Source organism: Nerophis ophidion, linkage group LG27 (assembly GCF_033978795.1).
Source record: "Nerophis ophidion isolate RoL-2023_Sa linkage group LG27, RoL_Noph_v1.0, whole genome shotgun sequence".
Classification (NCBI taxonomy): Eukaryota; Metazoa; Chordata; class Actinopteri; order Syngnathiformes; family Syngnathidae; genus Nerophis; species Nerophis ophidion.
The window spans coordinates 1,832,903-1,851,291 of NC_084637.1; the positions used below are offsets into that span (position 1 = coordinate 1,832,903).

General features: G+C 43.2%; 1 protein-coding gene across 3 annotated transcripts in view; it reads right to left on the reverse strand.

The window, feature by feature from the left end:
• Nucleotides 1-18,389, reverse strand: part of LOC133544228 (receptor-type tyrosine-protein phosphatase-like N) — a 34,888-nt gene that overhangs the window by 9,482 nt on the left and 7,017 nt on the right. Inside the window, exons 2-15 of one of the 3 annotated variants that reach the window (XM_061889372.1) lie at nucleotides 12,822-12,872; nucleotides 7,068-7,178; nucleotides 6,913-7,009; nucleotides 6,700-6,847; nucleotides 6,251-6,620; nucleotides 5,993-6,136; nucleotides 5,841-5,875; nucleotides 3,917-4,053; nucleotides 3,762-3,841; nucleotides 3,579-3,643; nucleotides 1,904-2,119; nucleotides 1,510-1,782; nucleotides 1,261-1,408; nucleotides 1,123-1,196 (exon numbers count right to left, since the gene is read on the reverse strand). In XM_061889372.1, the coding sequence (XP_061745356.1) occupies nucleotides 1,123-1,196; nucleotides 1,261-1,408; nucleotides 1,510-1,782; nucleotides 1,904-2,119; nucleotides 3,579-3,643; nucleotides 3,762-3,841; nucleotides 3,917-4,053; nucleotides 5,841-5,875; nucleotides 5,993-6,136; nucleotides 6,251-6,620; nucleotides 6,700-6,847; nucleotides 6,913-7,009; nucleotides 7,068-7,178; nucleotides 12,822-12,872 (1,949 nt within the window). Of the gene's footprint in view, nucleotides 1-1,122; nucleotides 1,197-1,260; nucleotides 1,409-1,509; nucleotides 1,783-1,903; nucleotides 2,120-3,578; nucleotides 3,644-3,761; nucleotides 3,842-3,916; nucleotides 4,054-5,840; nucleotides 5,876-5,992; nucleotides 6,137-6,250; nucleotides 6,624-6,699; nucleotides 6,848-6,912; nucleotides 7,010-7,067; nucleotides 7,179-12,821; nucleotides 12,873-18,389 lie in introns of all 3 variants that reach the window. The other 2 variants (XM_061889373.1, XM_061889371.1) reach the window with 2 other exon arrangements.

Consider the following 18,389-nt stretch of genomic DNA (forward strand, 5'->3'; position numbering starts at 1 on the left):
GGTAGAGCGCAATATGTAGGTGTGGGAAAAATCACAAGACTACTTCATCTCTACAGAACTGTTTCATGAGGGGTTCCCTCAATCATCAGGAGATTTTAGACATATATATATATATATATATATATATATATATATATATATATATATATATATATATCTTGATTGGATTATCCAGAGAATAGTGCTCGATACCGTGGTAGAGCGCAATATGTAGGTGTGGGAAAAATCACAAGACTACTTCATCTCTACAGAACTGTTTCATGAGGGGTTCCCTCAATCATCAAGAGATTTATATATATATATATATATATATATATATATATATATATATATATATATATATATATATATGTGTGTGTGTATGTATATATGTGTGTGTATGTATATATGTGTGTGTATGTATGTGTATGCATGGTATGGGGTGAGATCAGGGATCTTGGGTAATGTCCGCCCCGGGATTTGTAAGTTGTGAGCTCAAACCCCGGCCGAGTCATACCAAAGACTATAAAAATGGGAGCCATTACCTCCCTGCTTGGCACTCAGCATCAAAGGTTGGAATTGGGGGTTAAATCACCAAAATTGTTTCCGGGCGCGGCCACCGCTGCTGCTCACTGCTCTCCTCACCACCAAAGGGGTGAACAAGGGGATGGGTCATATACAGAGGTTAATTTCACTACACCAAGTGTGTGTGTGTGTGTGTGTGTGTGTGTGTGTGCGTGTGTGTGTGTGTGTGTGGTAATTTCACTTTAAATAAGGTTGGAGACCACTGATTGAGAGTATCAAAAATGCAAAGAGTCTCTCCATATATGCATCACTATATCTTATTAATAATTATAGGGTTTTATTTGAACAATATACCAATGGCCTATAAAATAAGCTGTGGGTTGAAAGTAGCCTTCATGCCGCACTGTGGACACGTTTCATGTCAAAGGTTTTGGAATCCTAAATAAATAGAGAGGACAGCAGGAGGGGCTTACTATAGTGGCCCTGCGATGAGCTGGCGACTTGTCCAGGGTGTACCCTGCCTTCTGCCCGATTGAAGCTGAGGTAGGCGCCAGCGCCCCCCGCGACCCCGAAAGGGAATAAGCGGTAGAAAATGGATGGATGGATGGATGTGCTTACTATAGTGCTGGCGTTGATGTAGTCAGACCGAGAGGGGTTGGTTTCCGCCTTCAGCTTCACCCTGGCATGATCATCTTGAAGAAGAGAAGGTATGAAACATTCACCACGTCACCGTTCAAAGCAGCCTGAGTTACTCACAGGGCAGCGAGTCGTGAAAGCGGTTCTTCTTGACATTGGGGTCACTCTGAGCCACGCTCACGCTGCTGGGCTCCGCCTGGTAGGAACACAGAGCTTCCCATTCCTTGAAGAGACGATCTTTGTTCCTGAGGTGGTCCTCCATGTAGGCCTTTTTGAAAAACAAAAATGTTTTACCTTCCGAATAAGGGGGTCGTTACTGTTAAGCTGATTACTGGACACGACTTGTGTCACATTGAAAAGGACACTGACCAAAATCATGTGACCGGTGGAGATGTCCATGTTGGCCTGCGCCGGTTCCTCGCACCACGACGGCGTGCTGCTGTGGGAGCTCGGACTGGGCTGGGCTCCGTCGCTGAACTGGGAAGACACGCTACTCACTCTTGAGTCGATGCCCCCCGCTGCTCCTGCGCCTCGCCCTGCGCCGGACGCTCCTCCTCCGCTCGCCCCTCCCACAGCACCCAGGGCGGCAGCTTCCAGGCGCCCAAAAGCACCTTTGGAGGCCATGTGCTGGCGACACAGGTCCTGGTGAGCCAGGTATGCATGTATTCTGGAGTTAACCTCTTACTGTGAAACCCTGATTTCAAGGTCTGCTCCCTAACCGGATTGGCTTGAGTATTTCAAATGTGTTGCTACCGTGACTCACCTGGTACTCCTGGTGGTTGAAGCTGCCCGCCTCCGTGCCCAGGCCCAGCTTCCTTGTCGCCAGCTTGTGGGCGTGGTTACGCAAGCAAGTGATGCTCAGCGCTGCAAGCAGGACGCCGCCAATGCAGGCGGAAGCCACCAGGGTAGCAAAAAGCCAGCGAGAGCCGGGTTGGACAGGAGTAGCCAGGAGGGACGCCTTTCCTTCACTGCTCTGAGGCTGATGACGAAAAATGCACCAAGACAGTTTGGTAAATTGTTGTACTTGTAGAGCGCTTTTCTACCCTTTTTAAGGAGCCCAAAGTGCTTAAAAGACTATTCATACAGGACAGGTCAGTAGATGGACACACCTTCTCATTCTTTATTTTCATGACTGTTTACATTGTAGATTGTCACACATATGAATGAACACAAGTGGAGTCATTACTTAACAAAAAAAAAGGTAAAATAACTGGAAACCTGTTTTATACTCTAGTTTCTTCAAAATAGCCACCCTTTGCGCGGATTACTTCTTTGCACACTCTTGGCATTCTCTCCATGAGCTTCAAGCACGCCTGTGAAGTGGAAACCATTTCAGGTGACCACCTCTCGAAGCTCATGGAGAGAATGCCAAGAGTGTGCAAAGCAGTAATCAGAGCAAAGGGTGGCTACTTTGAAGAAACTAGAATATGAAACATGTTTTCAGTTATTTCACCTTTTTTTGTACATGTGTTCATTCATAGTTTTGATGTGACAATCTATAAGGTAAATCATACTTGCCAACCTTGAGATCTCTGAATTCAGGAGATGTGTGTGTGTGTGAAGTGAATTATATTTATATAGCGCTTTTTCTCTAGTGACTCAAAGCGCTTTACATAGTGAAACCCAATATCTAAGTTACATTTAAAGCAGTGTGGGTGGCACTGGGAGCAGGTGGGTAAAGTGTCTTGCCCAAGGACACAACGGCAGTGACTAGGATGGCGGAAGCGGGGATCGAACCTGCAACCCTCAAGTTGATGGCACGGCCACTCTACCAACCGAGTTAAACCGGTGTGTGTGTGTGTGTGTGTTGAGGTGGGGGTGCGGGGTTGAGGTGGGAGGGGTTTGTGTACATTGTAGCGTCCAGGAAGAGTTAGTGCTGCAAGGAGTTCTGGGTAATTGTTCTGTTGTGTTACGGTGCGGGTGTTCTCCTGAAAAGTTTTTGTCATTCTTGTTTAGTGTGGGTTCACAGTGTGGTGCATATTTGTAACAGTGTTGGCATTGTTTTTATGGCCACCCTCAGTGTGACCTGTATGGCTGTTGACCAAGTATGATTTGCATTCGCTTGTGTGTGTGTGAAAAGCCGTAGATATTATGCGATTGGGCCGGCACACAAAGGTGGTGCCTTTAAGGTTTATTGGCGCTCTGTACCTCTCCCTACGTCCGTGTACCACTCTGTACAGCGGCGTTTTGAAAATTCATAAATGTTACTTTTTGAAACCGATAATTTCTGATATTACATTTTAAAGCATTTATCGGCATCTCTAATCAAAACAATAGCAATTGCATTCATCCGGCCACAGCGTCCTTGGTAGCAGTCATGGCGCCTGTGGTTTAGTTGGCCATACTCTCCTGATACACCACTCTGCTGTTAAACGCACATTACCACCACCTTCAAGACAAGAATGGACCACTTTGCTTTTTTTGTTTGGATTTCTTACCTGCCTGTCGCTGCTCTGCACAACCTTCAGGCCCACCTCGGGCTCCAGGAAGTTCTTATCTGCATCTGAGCATGTGCAGAAATCACTCATAACACATTCAAGATTTCCTTGCTCAATACACAACTTTTTTTTTTTAATCCATGAGTGAAGTGACATTTAATCCATGAGTGAAGTGACATTTACTCTGTTTTTCTGCAGTGTTTTCGGCTGGCAAGTTCCTGGAGTTTGAGTGGGTCCCATAGGCCAAGGCCGGTCCAAGCAGACTAGCAGAAGGTTGAAAAAGGACTTGAAATGTGTTTGAATCAGACACCAAATTGTCAGATAAAACAATGTCATACTCTTTTGGAATGTTATTCTCCGGTTGGTTCATTGTGGTGGAGTTGGTCTCCTTTTGCACTTTTACTGGTTTGGAGGACCTAATGTTGGGTACACTGTTTGGGGTAGCCATCTTGTGCTCCATGGAACCTTCTGTGAACTGAAGGATGAAGAGGTGCAACACAAATTAGAAGTGACTTTACAAGTTAAAGACTTTAAAAGAACTCCGGCTTATTAGTCATTCCCAGAGCACAACGAAAAAGTCTGTGGGCTATAGAGCGTTTTCTATTGGGGCTCCAGTACTCTGGAATGTTCTAGCAGTAACAGTTAGAGATGCTACCTCAGTAGAAGCATTTAAGTCCCATCTTAAAACTCATTTGTCGCAGGTTCGGTGGCCACTATGGACTGGACTCTCACACTATTATGTTAGATCCACTATGGACTGGACTCTCACACTATTATGTTAGATCCACTATGGACTGGACTCTCACACTATTATGTTAGATCCACTATGGACTGGACTCTCACTATTATGTTAGATTCACTATGGACTGGACTCTCACACTATTATGTTAGATCCACTATGGACTGGACTCTCACACTATTATGTTAGATCCACTATGGACTGGACTCTCACTATTATGTTAGATTCACTATGGACTGGACTCTCACTATTATGTTAGATCCACTATGGACTGGACTCTCACTATTATGTTAGATCCACTATGGACTGGACTCTCACACTATTATGTTAGATCCACTATGGACTGGACTCTCACTATTATGTTAGATCCACTATGGACTGGACTCTCACACTATTATGTTAGATCCACTATGGACTGGACTCTCACTATTATGTTAGATTCACTATGGACTGGACTCTCACACTATTATGTTAGATCCACTATGGACTGGACTCTCACACTATTATGTTAGATCCACTATGGACTGGACTCTCAAACTATTATGTTAGATCCACTATGGACTGGACTCTCACACTATTATGTTAGATTCACTATGGACTGGACTCTCACACTATTATGTTAGATCCACTATGGACTGGACTCTCACTATTATGTTAGATTCACTATGGACTGGACTCTCACACTATTATGTTAGATCCACTATGGACTGGACTCTCACTATTATGTTAGATTCACTATGGACTGGACTCTCACACTATTATGTTAGATCCACTATGGACTGGACACTCACTATTATGTTGGATCCACTATGGACTGGACTCTCACACTATTATGTTAGATCCACTATGGACTGGACTCTCACTATTATGTTAGATCCACTATGGACTGGACTCTCACTATTATGTTAGATCCACTATGGACTGGACTCTCACTATTATGTTAGATCCACTATGGACTGGACTCTCACACTATTATGTTAGATCCACTATGGACTGGACTCTCACACTATTATGTTAAATCCACTATGGACTGGACTCTCACTATTATGTTAGATCCACTATGGACTGGACTCTCACACTATTATGTTAGATCCACTATGGACTGGACTCTCACTATTATGTTAGATCCACTATGGACTGGACTCTCACTATTATGTTAGATCCACTATGGACTGGACTCTCACACTATTATGTTAAATCCACTATGGACTGGACTCTCACTATTATGTTAGATCCACTATGGACTGGACTCTCACACTATTATGTTAGATCCACTATGGACTGGACTCTCACTATTATGTTAGATCCACTATGGACTGGACTCTCATTACTACCCCCCATATATTGAAAGACACGACCATTATAAAGTGTTTATGAGCGAGGGCGTAACAGGTAGCAAATTTAACACATTTATGAAAGTCACTGAACGGGTTGTCGACCTCAACTGGACCGACTTCCACTGTGTAAGAAAAATGTTGACATCTCGGTCTGCAGGCTATCACTGAAACTTGTGCAAGACTCACCTTTTTCCCCGTGGCAGCATTGTTTCCATAGTTATCTGGAAAGTGAACAGGTCACATGATCAGTCTCAGCAAACAGTGGTTGCATCATCGTCCAGCGTGATGCTCCCTTGACAAGATCGGATCGATACGAGAGCAGCAAAGGGCTGACAGACCTTTAATGGATTTATGGCTGAAGGAGCTCTCCTGCTGCAGCTGTTTAAGCACATCTGGCAGCTTTTCCATCTGCTCGGGGGACAGATCTTTCACATCCAGGCCATAGTGGTCCAGCAGCAGAGCCAAACGTTGTAGAGAACGTGCTGCAAAGCAGAACAAGATCACATGAATCATGATTGGATTTGAAGGGATTCTTGACACATTTCTGGTTTAACAACATCAATGTGTTCTTCTATTCATTATTCGACTCCTCTCACCATCCAATCCTGCGCTGGCATCGTACTTCAGCATCAACTTGCTGCGCTGCTGCTGCTCCTTGCTAAGATGCTTAACTTGTGAGAGGTAGTCCTCGTCATAGTCTAGCGGTAAGTCAAGCTCCGGGAGGGACGAGGCCAACGCTAAAGATGTTCCCGGCGCCCCCCTGTGGCGGGAGACAGCCCGGACATAGGAGGAGGAAGACGACGGAGAGGACAGGTAAGAGGACACCAGGTGCTGGAGAAGCTGTCGGTCTCTGTCCAGAGCTTTTCCTTGGGATCTGGGGCGGGGAAGGACGCGGTGGAATGGAGAGATGGGATTCTCTTCTAAGGAGTTGAGGGATGGTTCAGTCTCGTCTTCATCGCCAAACTTCTGCTGCAATAACACAAATGCGACTTTTTTTTTTTAGCAATTACTCAGTCAGCATGAAGAATCCCTTATATCTCCTTACCTGGTGGTAGAGGTATGGTTCCAGAAGGGGTGTCTGCACGTGTATGGAGGATTGAGAGGGGTCAAAGGTTAGGTACTGTAGGAACTGCTGTATCATTTCCGGGTCACCTGACTCCACAACTCGCCGACGTCTTCGCTGACTGAGCAACCTAAAAAGCAAGATGGAATGGAGAGATCTTCATCACACGTACGGCACGGCGGTGACTTCTCTTACTGTTTGCGCTCATGAAGCTGCGACGAGCCAACGGTGGGAATGTAACTCAACTCTCGGCCAATCGTCGCCTGGGTGACATCGTCCTTCCAGGTCATACCTGCACCGCCCGCAAAGTTGTCAAAGGTGATTTCTGCTTCTTTGTTTTTTGGACTCACCTTGCACCATCAGGTCTTTGAGGACTTCCTGCAGCTTATGCAAAGTAGGTACAGACACCAAATACTGGACTGGATCCTGGTGAGGAGCCCGGCACTGTCCAAACAAACCATCTGCATAGAAAGAGAGGAGGCGACACCAGGCATGTTTGTTCATGGAGGTAGTCGGTCTTTATTGTCATTGCACAACTACAACAAAACTTTGTTTTCAGCACAAACCTGTTCAAGATGAGACAAACAAACAGTGTACTGGGTTACAGAACAGGAACGCTGATGGGTCGCCACAAGGCAAAAGATGGGGAAAAAAGGTCAACGCTGGGGAAGGATGAGTAAAAAAATACAATCTAGACTTGGCTCCTAAGGGGGCCCGGTCTGGATTGGGAAATAAACCTCCATAGCCAAGCACGCATACAAGAGAAGACAAAGAAGCAAGCAGGAGAGATAAGGGAGAGGAAAGGGGAGGATCCGCCCTCCATGAGTGCCAGGGAGGAAAATACATTAAATTAGCGCTGGGCGATAAATGGAATATATGGCGGGTTTGTCTCTGTGCGATATAGAAAATGACGATATGCTGATATTGGAGTATACCTTCTCACGCAGTTGCTTTTAGCTGCGGGCATTACACTACAGCAGTGCTTCTTAACCTGGGTTCCATGGAACCCATGAGTCGGTCTCAGGGGTTCGGCCGCGAAGGTCAAGACGCACCCATAGCTCGGTTGGTAGAGTGGCCGTGCCAGCAACGTGAGGGTTGCAGGTTCGATTCCCCCTTCCACCATCCTAGTCACTGCCGTTGTGTCCTTGGGCAAGACACTTTACCCACCTGCTCCCAGTGCCACCCACACTGCTTTAAATGTAACTTAGATATTGGGTTTCACTATGTAAAGCGCTTTGAGTCACTCGAGAAAAGCGCTATATAAATACAATTCACTTCACTTCAACTCATTGTGTAAATAAAACTTCTCCCCATCAGCGTATTATGAATACACCCAAACAATGTTCTCTCTATTTTCTCCATCTGATTTGCAGGTGTGTAATTTGTTGTGGTCCATGCACAGTTATTTTTGTGCACCAGTAAAAAACATATAACTCTTTCTTGAATTTGAAAAAAAACAAAAACCTTTTATTTTGTACTAAAGAAGGGGTTCGGTGAATGCGCATCTGAAACTGCTGGGGTTCCGTACCTCCAACAAGGTTAAGAACCACTGCACTACAGGCTCGCTCTTTCCTGCCGCTCCTTATCACAGAGACATAAAACAAGCACACCTTAAACTAATAATAATAATACATTTTATTTGCTATAGCGCTTTTCAGAGTCCGCAAAGGCGCATAACAGGATAAAAATCAAAATATAAAACAGTTCAAAGTAATAATATAATATACAGGAAATATAAAAGCTGTACATTGTAAAATACATAATAACAATGGACATTTACAAGAAAAATTCAAAGTATGTGGGAGTTGGGGTGTTGGTGGAGGGAACAGTTGTAAAGTCATCTAAAATAATTTGTGTAAAAAAGGGGGCAGATAAATATGAGAATATTATTCTTCCATCTGCTCCTTTCTGATGATGGAAATGTAGAAGAATAAAAAAACTATGAAAGTGTCAACTGTATATGTGCATTTTCATGAAAGGAATAAAAAGAAATTAATGATGATGAAATGACATATCTCAAACATTGGAATAATTATATTATTTTGTCGATATCGATACAGAGTTTTTTAATATTGTTTTTATTACTATAAAATCGGTCACATATAAGTTTGTTGATTAAACTTATTTTGGGCTTGCCTAGAGATGTCCGATAATGGCTTTTTAGCCGATATCCCGATATTGTCCAACTCTTAATTACCGATTCCGATATCAACCGATACGGATATATACAGTGATGGAATGAACACATTATTAGGCCTCATGTTGTTGTGATGCCCGCTGGATGCATTAAACAATGTAACAAGGTTTTACAAAATAAATCAACTCAAGTTATGGAACAAAATGCCAACATGGCGCTGCCATATTTATTATTGAAGTCACAAAGTGCATTCTTTGTTTTAACATGCCTCAAAACAGCAGCTTGGAATTTGGGACATGCTTTCCCTAAAAGAGCATGAGGAGGTTGAGGTGGGCTGCGGTAGAGGGTAGCCGGGGTGTATATTGTGGTGTCCCGGAAGAGTTAGTGCTGCAAGGGGTTCTGGGTATTTGTTCTGTTGTTTATGTTGTGTTACGGTACAGATATTCTCCCCAAATGTGTTTGTCATTCTTGTTTGGTGTGGGTTCGCAGTGTGGCGCATATTTGTAACAGTGTTAACTTGTTTATACGGCCACCCTCAGTGTGACCCGTGTGGCTGTTGAGCAAGTATGCCTTGCATTCGCTTGTGTGTGTAAAAAGCCGTAGATATTATGTGAGTGGGCCGGCACGCAAAGGCAGTGCCTTCAAGGTTTATTGGCGCTCTGTACTTCTCCCTTTGTCCGTGTACCACTCCGTACAGCGGCCTTTTAAAAAGTCATACATTTTACTTTCCGAAACCAATACCAATAATTTCCGATATTACATTTTAAAGCATTTATGGGCCGATCATATCGGCAGTCCGATATTATTGGACATCCCTAGTCTTGCCTAAAATCTTTTTCCTGTGTTATAGTGTGATTATTATTGCGATACACCATTTAAAGTCAAAATACATTTTCAAGTACAACACATCGACATTGTTATCGACAGTAAGGTAAAGTATTGCCCAGCAATCACCTGGCAATAGTTGCCCATGACAACCACCAGCATGTTTCTATGGTACGTCACAATTTAATGAGATACAATCTGTGTATCTATATAGGGTCCATTTCAGGATATTTAAATAGTTATTTAAAAGTGTTCCATCCATCCATCTATTTTCTACCGATTGTCCTTTTCTGAGGGTTCCACTGCACCTTTATGCTACTTGCTGTGTAATTACGTCAACGCAACGCTTACTGCAGTTGCAACCTGAAGCAGAGCTGATGTTACTCTGTGTGTGTGTGTGTGTGTGTGTGTGTGTGTGTGTGTGTGTGTCCGGTGATGACTCATCGCTGCTATCTCTGATCACACACACACACACACACACACACACACACACACACACACACACACACAGACACACACACAGTTGTCAGGCAGTTGATGTCACTGTCGCCATAGCAACGGCTTCAATGAGCTGCAATTGGCTGATAGCGGCCGACCGTAGAGACAATGTTTACGTAGCACTTCCGCCCACTTTTTTTTTCTTTCACTCAATCATAGTGTACGTGGTGTTAAACCTCATACACAAAATATTCTGTGCTAATTTACACCGCTAAAATATTTGGGAAATAGCAACAATAAAAATCTGTCAACTGTTAGTAAATGACTGTCGAGCATTATGTATGTATGTAAAGGTAAACAAGTCAATACATCCTTCCATCCATTTTCTACCGTTTATTCCCTTTGGGGTCGCGGGTGGCGCTGCTGCCTATCTCAGCTACAATCGGGCGGAAGGCAGGGTACACCCTGGACAAGTCGCCACCTCCTCACAGGGCCAACACAGATAGACAGACAACATTCACACACTAGGGACCATTTAGTGTTGCCAATCAACCTAAAATCGCTAGTAAGGGACATTTTTCTGCTCCCCAGTCCCTATTTTCCTCAAACCTTTATCCTGTATTTATGCTGATTGCAAAAATGATCAACACATTAAAGCTGCCAGGACAAAATCATTCAATTATTTTCAAACATTTCCAGTAAAAAGTAATAATCTCAGTGCAGGTGGTCTTCATTTATGACCTATCGTGTTACGACATGTGTTATTAAGGTCATTAAAAATGCAACTTGGTCACTAAGGACAGGACTCGCTGGATAAACTAGTAAACGGCGCACACTGCAGATGTGGGCTTTCACCTGCTTAAATGAAGGCTAATTTAATAAATAAATAAGTGGAGTGCGCCTGACAGGCATCTACAAAGAACAACATCACATATTTGTCATTACATGACTTACTAGTTAAGGTTTTGCACTTCACTATGGGACTGATCCAATTAGGTTGTCTGTTTTCATGAATATGCAGAATATATGCTAATCATCAGAACGCCCACCAAACAGGCAAATTGAATTGCATACGCAATGTGATTAATGAAGACCAAAACTGTTCTGCGGCCGCTGCTTTTTAACTATATTCATTAAGTTTAGTACTTGTACGTCTTTACTGTATCTTTTGTCCTTATGAATAGCAGTGCTTTTCAATTATTTTCAGTCAGAAATTTAGCCTCCCCCGAATTGAATTACTATTGAGAACTCGATAATACTGATGTCTTAATTTGTACAAAACATTGTGTGTTTTTCTGTTCGTTGCCGTCACAAACTACTCCATGTCTCTGCCTCGATTAGCCCAGTACACATGTGTTCCTGAGTACTTACCACATCTACTTGGTAGAACAGGAACCCTATTGATTAGATGAAGTACTGCTGCCCCCGGCTGCAGAATGTCCTATTGTTCTGAGATAAATACTTGGGTGGAGACAGTTAGAATAATTATGTGTAAGTTCCCAAATAAATAAAGGAGCACATGGGTCTGGACCCTAGAGCATAGATTGGATCTATAACTAAGAGTACAGCCCAAAACGTCTCTCCTCATTGAGCCAAATTGAACTCTGTCTCTGCATGATTCCTTGCTTCTTGTCTGTTGAATAGATGTCATCAGTGTTTGAACCTGACATGTCTGAGATGAATACTTGGGTGTAGACACGAACAATTGCAAGCTCCGCTGCTGCACAAGACACCCTTGATAACTCACTGCCGCCGCAAAAGTGTGTCCCTGTTGTGTTTCTGCACTTACACCATCAAACGGACACCTGACTGCTTTTGTTGTTCAAATCTGTTTTTGAAAATGTATTTTTCCTATCCTCTTGACCAAATTCAGATAGGTTCAACTCCAGCTGACCTTGGGGGTAAACTGTGTAAAAAAATGGTTGGATGATTGTGATTATTACTATTTCTGAGGACTTGGCACCGCCTGAGAACTCCAACCGGACTTTGCCTGATAGTGACAAGAACCCAGCTACTGTATGTTGTGGAGAATGCAGCACACAACTATTACCTGTGCCAATTGCTCTTGTTATTTTGCTATTTACCATTTATTTTGCTCATTCATAAGATGCAATCCTCTTCACATGGCCTTAATCAGTGTGGAGGGGGCGTGGCCTGCGGGCCTGCAGCGGAACTGGCTGTGCAAGGACCAGCCTTGAAGATAGCAACAGGTGAGTGGATGGCCCAGGTGGGCCTTGTTATCTAATCACCTGTCGCCTTTATTAGCAGCAGCCAGAACGAGACACAAGGTTGAAGTTGGAGCGAGGTCGAGAGACGCAAGACTGAGAAGAGTAAAACATATTGCTGGAAAGCAATCGCTACATGAAGATAAAAAGACTTCATCCAAACGATCTACCGGTCTCCCGAGGATCTGTCGGCCAGGAGAACCCACACCAGAGGGAAACTTTCACAATCAGCTCTGCATGTGCTGTCAAGTTTGCATGTCTTTTACTACGTGCAAACCTTCATTGGGTCCGGCTCCTGCAATATTATGATCAACTCACAGAGATCCTGAATAATGCCGTCACTAATTTGCGTACATCTCTGGCAACAAAATGCTGCCCCGTTACTGGAGGAGAAAGCCCGGGGCTCGACATGAACACAAGTGACATCACGGCTTCTGGTTACTGTGAGCATCACATATGTGCAACTTGTGCAAACTCACCGTCGTTGCAAAGATGATCTCTGGGACACAGATTTTTCTCGAACAAGCAACCTGTGAGGAAAAAAAAGAAATTCTTTCACAACAATTTCTTGCCGTGACATTTCTTGCCCCATGTTGTACTACACAAATGTCTGGATTTGCACATTTGAGCACTTACACTGACACTGGAGTAAGTAAGTTTGTTCACACACTCAACACAATGGTCCTGAACCGCAGAGTTTTCATACATTGATTTAGGGACCTATTCTACCATGTGCTTAAAGTGGAAAAAAGTGCACAACTTGTTTGAACCTCCTGGTACTAACAGATGTTTATGATTTCTGGTGAGCCTCTAGAGAAAAACGCTATATAAATACAATTCACTTAATCTGGTGTTAGAATAATTATGTGTAAGTTATCACACAACTCTCAAAGAGTGCAAAATTTAACTCTGTCTCTGCATGATTCCTTGCTACTTGTCTGTTTAATAGATGTCATCAGTGTTTAAACTTACACCTGGACAGTAATAAATTAATAGAAAATACATTTCTAATGTAGCATATATCAATTGAATTGATTGATTATTTTGACAGTTAATACCAAACTGTGAGCTAACTGTCGCTCTCTGACTTGTGCACGTGCACATGTGAGGACAACTCACTGTTGTCTAGCAAGCTCCTCTGAGCTTCACAAACATTTGTACTCAACACAATTCTTAAGATCACAAATAACACCATTTGGGTTGTAATAACAAGCATCTCCGGATGACTATCAACATCCAGCCGGGAAGAAGACGCTGTTGTAGCGTGCATACACACACAACCTTGCCATGGTGACACACATGCAGACTGGACACAAACAGTCTTTTCAAATGTTAAGTGTTATCTTTTTCAGAGCTCTAATTTAGTGGTTCTCAAATGGGGGTACGCGTACCCCTGGGGGTACTTGAAGTTATGCCAAGGGAGATCTTTTTAAAATATTCTAAAAATAGCAACAATTCAAAACTCCTTCATAAATATATTTATTGCATAATACTTCAACAAATGTAAGTTCATAAACTGTGAAAAGAAATGCAACAACGCAATATTCAGTGTTGACAGCTAGATTGTTGTGGACATGTTCCATAAATATTGATGTTAAAGATTTATTTTCTTGTGAAGAAATGTTTAGAATAGGGATGCACCGATTAATCGGTAACCGAATATATTCGGTGGAATGAGTTAAAAACAAGGCCTAATAGTGGCGTGTGACGCAATTTTTTGACGCGGTGACGCAATCAGCCAACGTGCAGTGACGTTGGGATATGTTGTGTACCTGTATAAGTGTATGAGGTTACAAGCACACACTTATTGAGATTTACTTGAGCCTTCTGTTTACATTATTAGCCTGTTGTGTAGGCTACCTGTATAAGTGTATGAGGTTACAAGCACACACTTATTGAGATTTACTTGAACCTTCTGTTTACATTATTAGCATATCTACTGTGGCTAAGCAGACTTTTGCCAAAAGGACAATAATTCATTTGTTGTGGGTTTATCCACTTTAATGCACTTAATTTTTTTCGGGAATGCATGTTTTGTTTGAAGGCCTAATATAAATGAAAAACTGTGCTTTTTTTGAAAAACAAAGACTACTGGAATATTAAAAAAAATGTCAATATTCAATAAAAAAATACTTTATTTGAAAAACATGTCTAAATATTTATTGTAGGCTATTTATGCAATATTAGAAAAATTGTGAAAAACTGCATTCATTATTCATTATTCGGCCTTCGGCCAAGCGTTTAAATTTTATTTGGCTTCGGCTACAAATTTTAATTTCGGTGCATCCCTAGTTTAGAAGTAAGTTGATGAATCCAGATGAATCTCTATTACAATCCCCAAAGAGGGCACTTCAAGTTGATGATTACTTCTATGTGGAGAAATCTTTCGTTATAATTGAATCACTTGTTTATTTTTCAACAAAATGTAAGTTATTTTTATATCTTTTTTTCCGAATAGTTGAAGAAAGACCACTACGAATGAGCAATATTTTTGCACTGTTATACAATTTAATAAATCAGAAACTGATGAAATAGTGCTGTATTTTACTTCTTTATCTCTTTTTTTCAACCAAAAATGCTTTGCTCTGATTAGGGGGTACTTGAATTAAAAACATGTTCACAGAGGGTACATCACTGAAAAAAGGTTGAGAACCACTGCACTAAATGATCGTCACAAGCATTAGCAAAACTCCAGGCGTAGCAATTTTTACAGAATTAAGAAAAAAAGCAACATTTGCCTCGCTGTCTCTGCTTGTAAGTACTCTGTGTGTGTGCGCTGACCAACATGCTCCTCTGCTCGTCAATCCAGCAGTGTCACCACGTGACTTTGAGGCGGGCGTGGGGGGGTGCAGGACTGGTATGCTTCAGAAACGGTATCGTACCAAAAATTATTCATTAGTATCGCGGTTCTATACTGTGCAACCCTAGAATGTACACAACCACCTGTCTGGGGACTCCTGACAATTTACATTATTTTATTCATATGTTCGTTAATATGTGTTGTCCATATTTGAAATAAAGAATTAAAAGAGGGTATGCATCGTATCTCACTTTCTTAACATAACACACACACACCAGAGGCCTATTTTTTCACGTAAAAATGGAAATGTATTAAAAAACATGGAAATGTGCGGTGCCTCACGGCAATTTCCTTCTTCACTTACGCACATTTTGCGAAACACAGAGGTGGTTGTTCGGGCTTTGCTAACATTTGATTTCAACAATGTAAAAAAGGTAGAGGCAAGGACACAAAATTCCCTTTCAAAGCATGTAATGCTTCTGTGGAGGAAGGTGCAGTCAGCAAAAGTCACCGCCGCTGTCCAGGGTGCTGAGGATGAGCACCATCGGGCAGGGGCGGAGCAGGTGCTGACGGCGAGACACAGCTGGCAGGTGATTAGATTTCACAGGTGGGACGTGTTAATCTAATCATCTGTTGTCTTTAACAGTAAGCGGCCGGGAGCAGAGGTGGAGAGAGGATACGGATGTGACTGAAAAGTCACATTCTGAGAGAGAACCTTCGATAAAAAAATATGATAATTCAAACTCAGTTAAAACCTCCACGCTTGCATCCTGTGAAATGTCTGCCAGATGTGGAAGTCCCTTCCTAGCGGTCCCACTGACAGACACATGTACTGAGCTCTACCATCTCAGTGGGCCTGACTCCCTCTGCAGTTGGATCAATGACTTCCTGACGGACCGAAGACAGCACGTGTGGCTGGGGAAGATTGTCTCGGACAGTGGAACCACGAACACTGGTACTCCTCAGGGCTGTGTACTTTCTCCCTGGATCCAAACTGCTGCACCTCCAGTCACCAGTCGGTAAAGCTGCTGAAGTCTGTGGACGACACTACCTTGCCATCCAAGTTGAGCTTGGATGGCGATGAGTCCGCCTACAGGAGAGAGGTGGACCGGCTGGCATCCTGGGCCAGCCTCAACAACCTGGAGCTGAATGCCCAGAACACAGTGGAGATGATCTTGGACTTCAGGAAAGTCCCAGCCCCACCATCCCCCCTCTCCCCTGATTGATTGTCCCACCCATTGTGGACTCCTTCCGTTTCTTGGGCACCACCATCACCCAGGACCTCAAGTGGGAGCCGACATCAGCTCCCTCATCGAGAAGGCCCAGCAGAGGATGTACTTCCTGCGGCAGCTGAGGAAACTTAAGGTGCCGACCGAGATACTGGTGCAGTTCTACTCAGCCATCATCGAGTCCATCCCCACCTCCTCCACAGTCCGGGACAAGCATGGACTGCAGCGCATGGTACGTGCGGCTGAGAAGGTGATTGGCTGCAAACTCCCATCCCTCCAGGACCAGTTCTCCTCCAGGACCAGGATCACAGCTGACTCTTCTCACCCTGGACACAAACTATTCTCCCCTCTCCCCTCAGGCAGGAGACTACGGTCCATCCGGACTCACACCTCCCGCCACCTGAACAGTTTTTTCCCCTCGGCCATCAGACACATGAACAATAACAAGCTCAGTTACAGCTCATTTTATGACCTATTCTGTGTTTTATGTTGCACCATTGCACCAAGTCAAATTCCTAGTTTGTGAACCCGTTCTCAAACGTGGCAATAAAAACTATTCTGATTCTGTTTCTGAGTGCTACTCTGTTTGAGACCCAGCCGATGTGTTACGTGAGCTCCATGCTAATCCATGTCTTGTCATTGACCTTTCATAATCCAGCAAAGTGGCAAACTGCAAGCTTTTTCTGAATATTCAGGTGTAAATCATTGTGATTTACACCTTGACGTGACTAATGTGGACTGACGGGGAAAGCTGAAAAAAATGAAACAATATCTCCCAGATGATTTATAAGGAATCCTGTTGCTCAGCAGGCGTCACACCGACGTCATGACTGGAGGAATGGCTGAATGTAAGATGGGAATGCTTCTGCAGGATGAATTATCTCCTCTCCACCCACCCACGCACCTACACCTCCTCCTCCCTCCCGCCATGTTGGTTCCAATATCTCCTCTTTCTACAGCTCGACAAGATTTAAAGCTGATACCGTCAAAGATCTCTCGTGCGATAACTTCGAGGGATTTTACCAACAGCCTCTGAAGAGCCGACTTGTTGGTAATACTTTTACATTGTGATGAGAAGCTGAGGATGCTGCGTAGGAGGCGGGATGGCGATGGTGATGTTGCCGAGCGACAAGGTTACAAGCCTCGTTGCCTCAGCACTGCACCTGACCTTTGGACTTCAGCGCCGTTTCTGTGACTGCATGGCTGTGTTAGCGTCATCGTTGTGTAACACACACACACACACACACACACACACACACACACACTGCCTCCTCCTCTAATGGACCGCTCAGCGCCACACTCCCACCATCAAGATCTTTCAGTCAACAAGGCGTGCGGCTGCTTCCTGCCATTTAAAACCTCAACATCGATGAGAACAATGAAACCAAAACCTCACAGAGAAGTGGAACAAAATACTGTAACCGTCCTCTTATTCTTATATCTGCAGGGCCGCGTCTCAAAACTTGGTTAAGTACACTGAAGTGTGTACATTCTGTGTGTACTGAGTTCTTCAAGGCCCAAATGACGATTGCAACATTCGCCCACTTACTTTTTCTTCTTCTATCGCTTTTTTAATGGTGAATTGCAAGCGCTGGACAATATTTAGTTGAGGAGTGTCCAAGTCCTTGAAGCTCAGAGGTCGCATGGAAGAAAATGTGAGGACTATTCGAATCATGGCATTAAAACTACAAAATAAAGGCAACTTCAGATTGTTTTCTTTGTCTTACTTTGGGCAAACATAGAACAAACACATTCTGAAAATATTACAATAAAAATATAAAAAAAGCGGTCAAGTTTAGATCCATGAAGGAAAGAAGAAAGTAAATGAATGTTTAGAACTGAATACATTAACAAATGCATAAAAATGTGTTTCATTTGTATTGTTTTTTTTTTTAGGAATTAAGAAACATTTATGACAACCTTTTTACAAAACATAATATAGAAATAGTGAGATACATTTTAGAGATGTCCAATAATGGCTTTTTTGCAGATATCCGATATTGTCCAACTCTTAATTA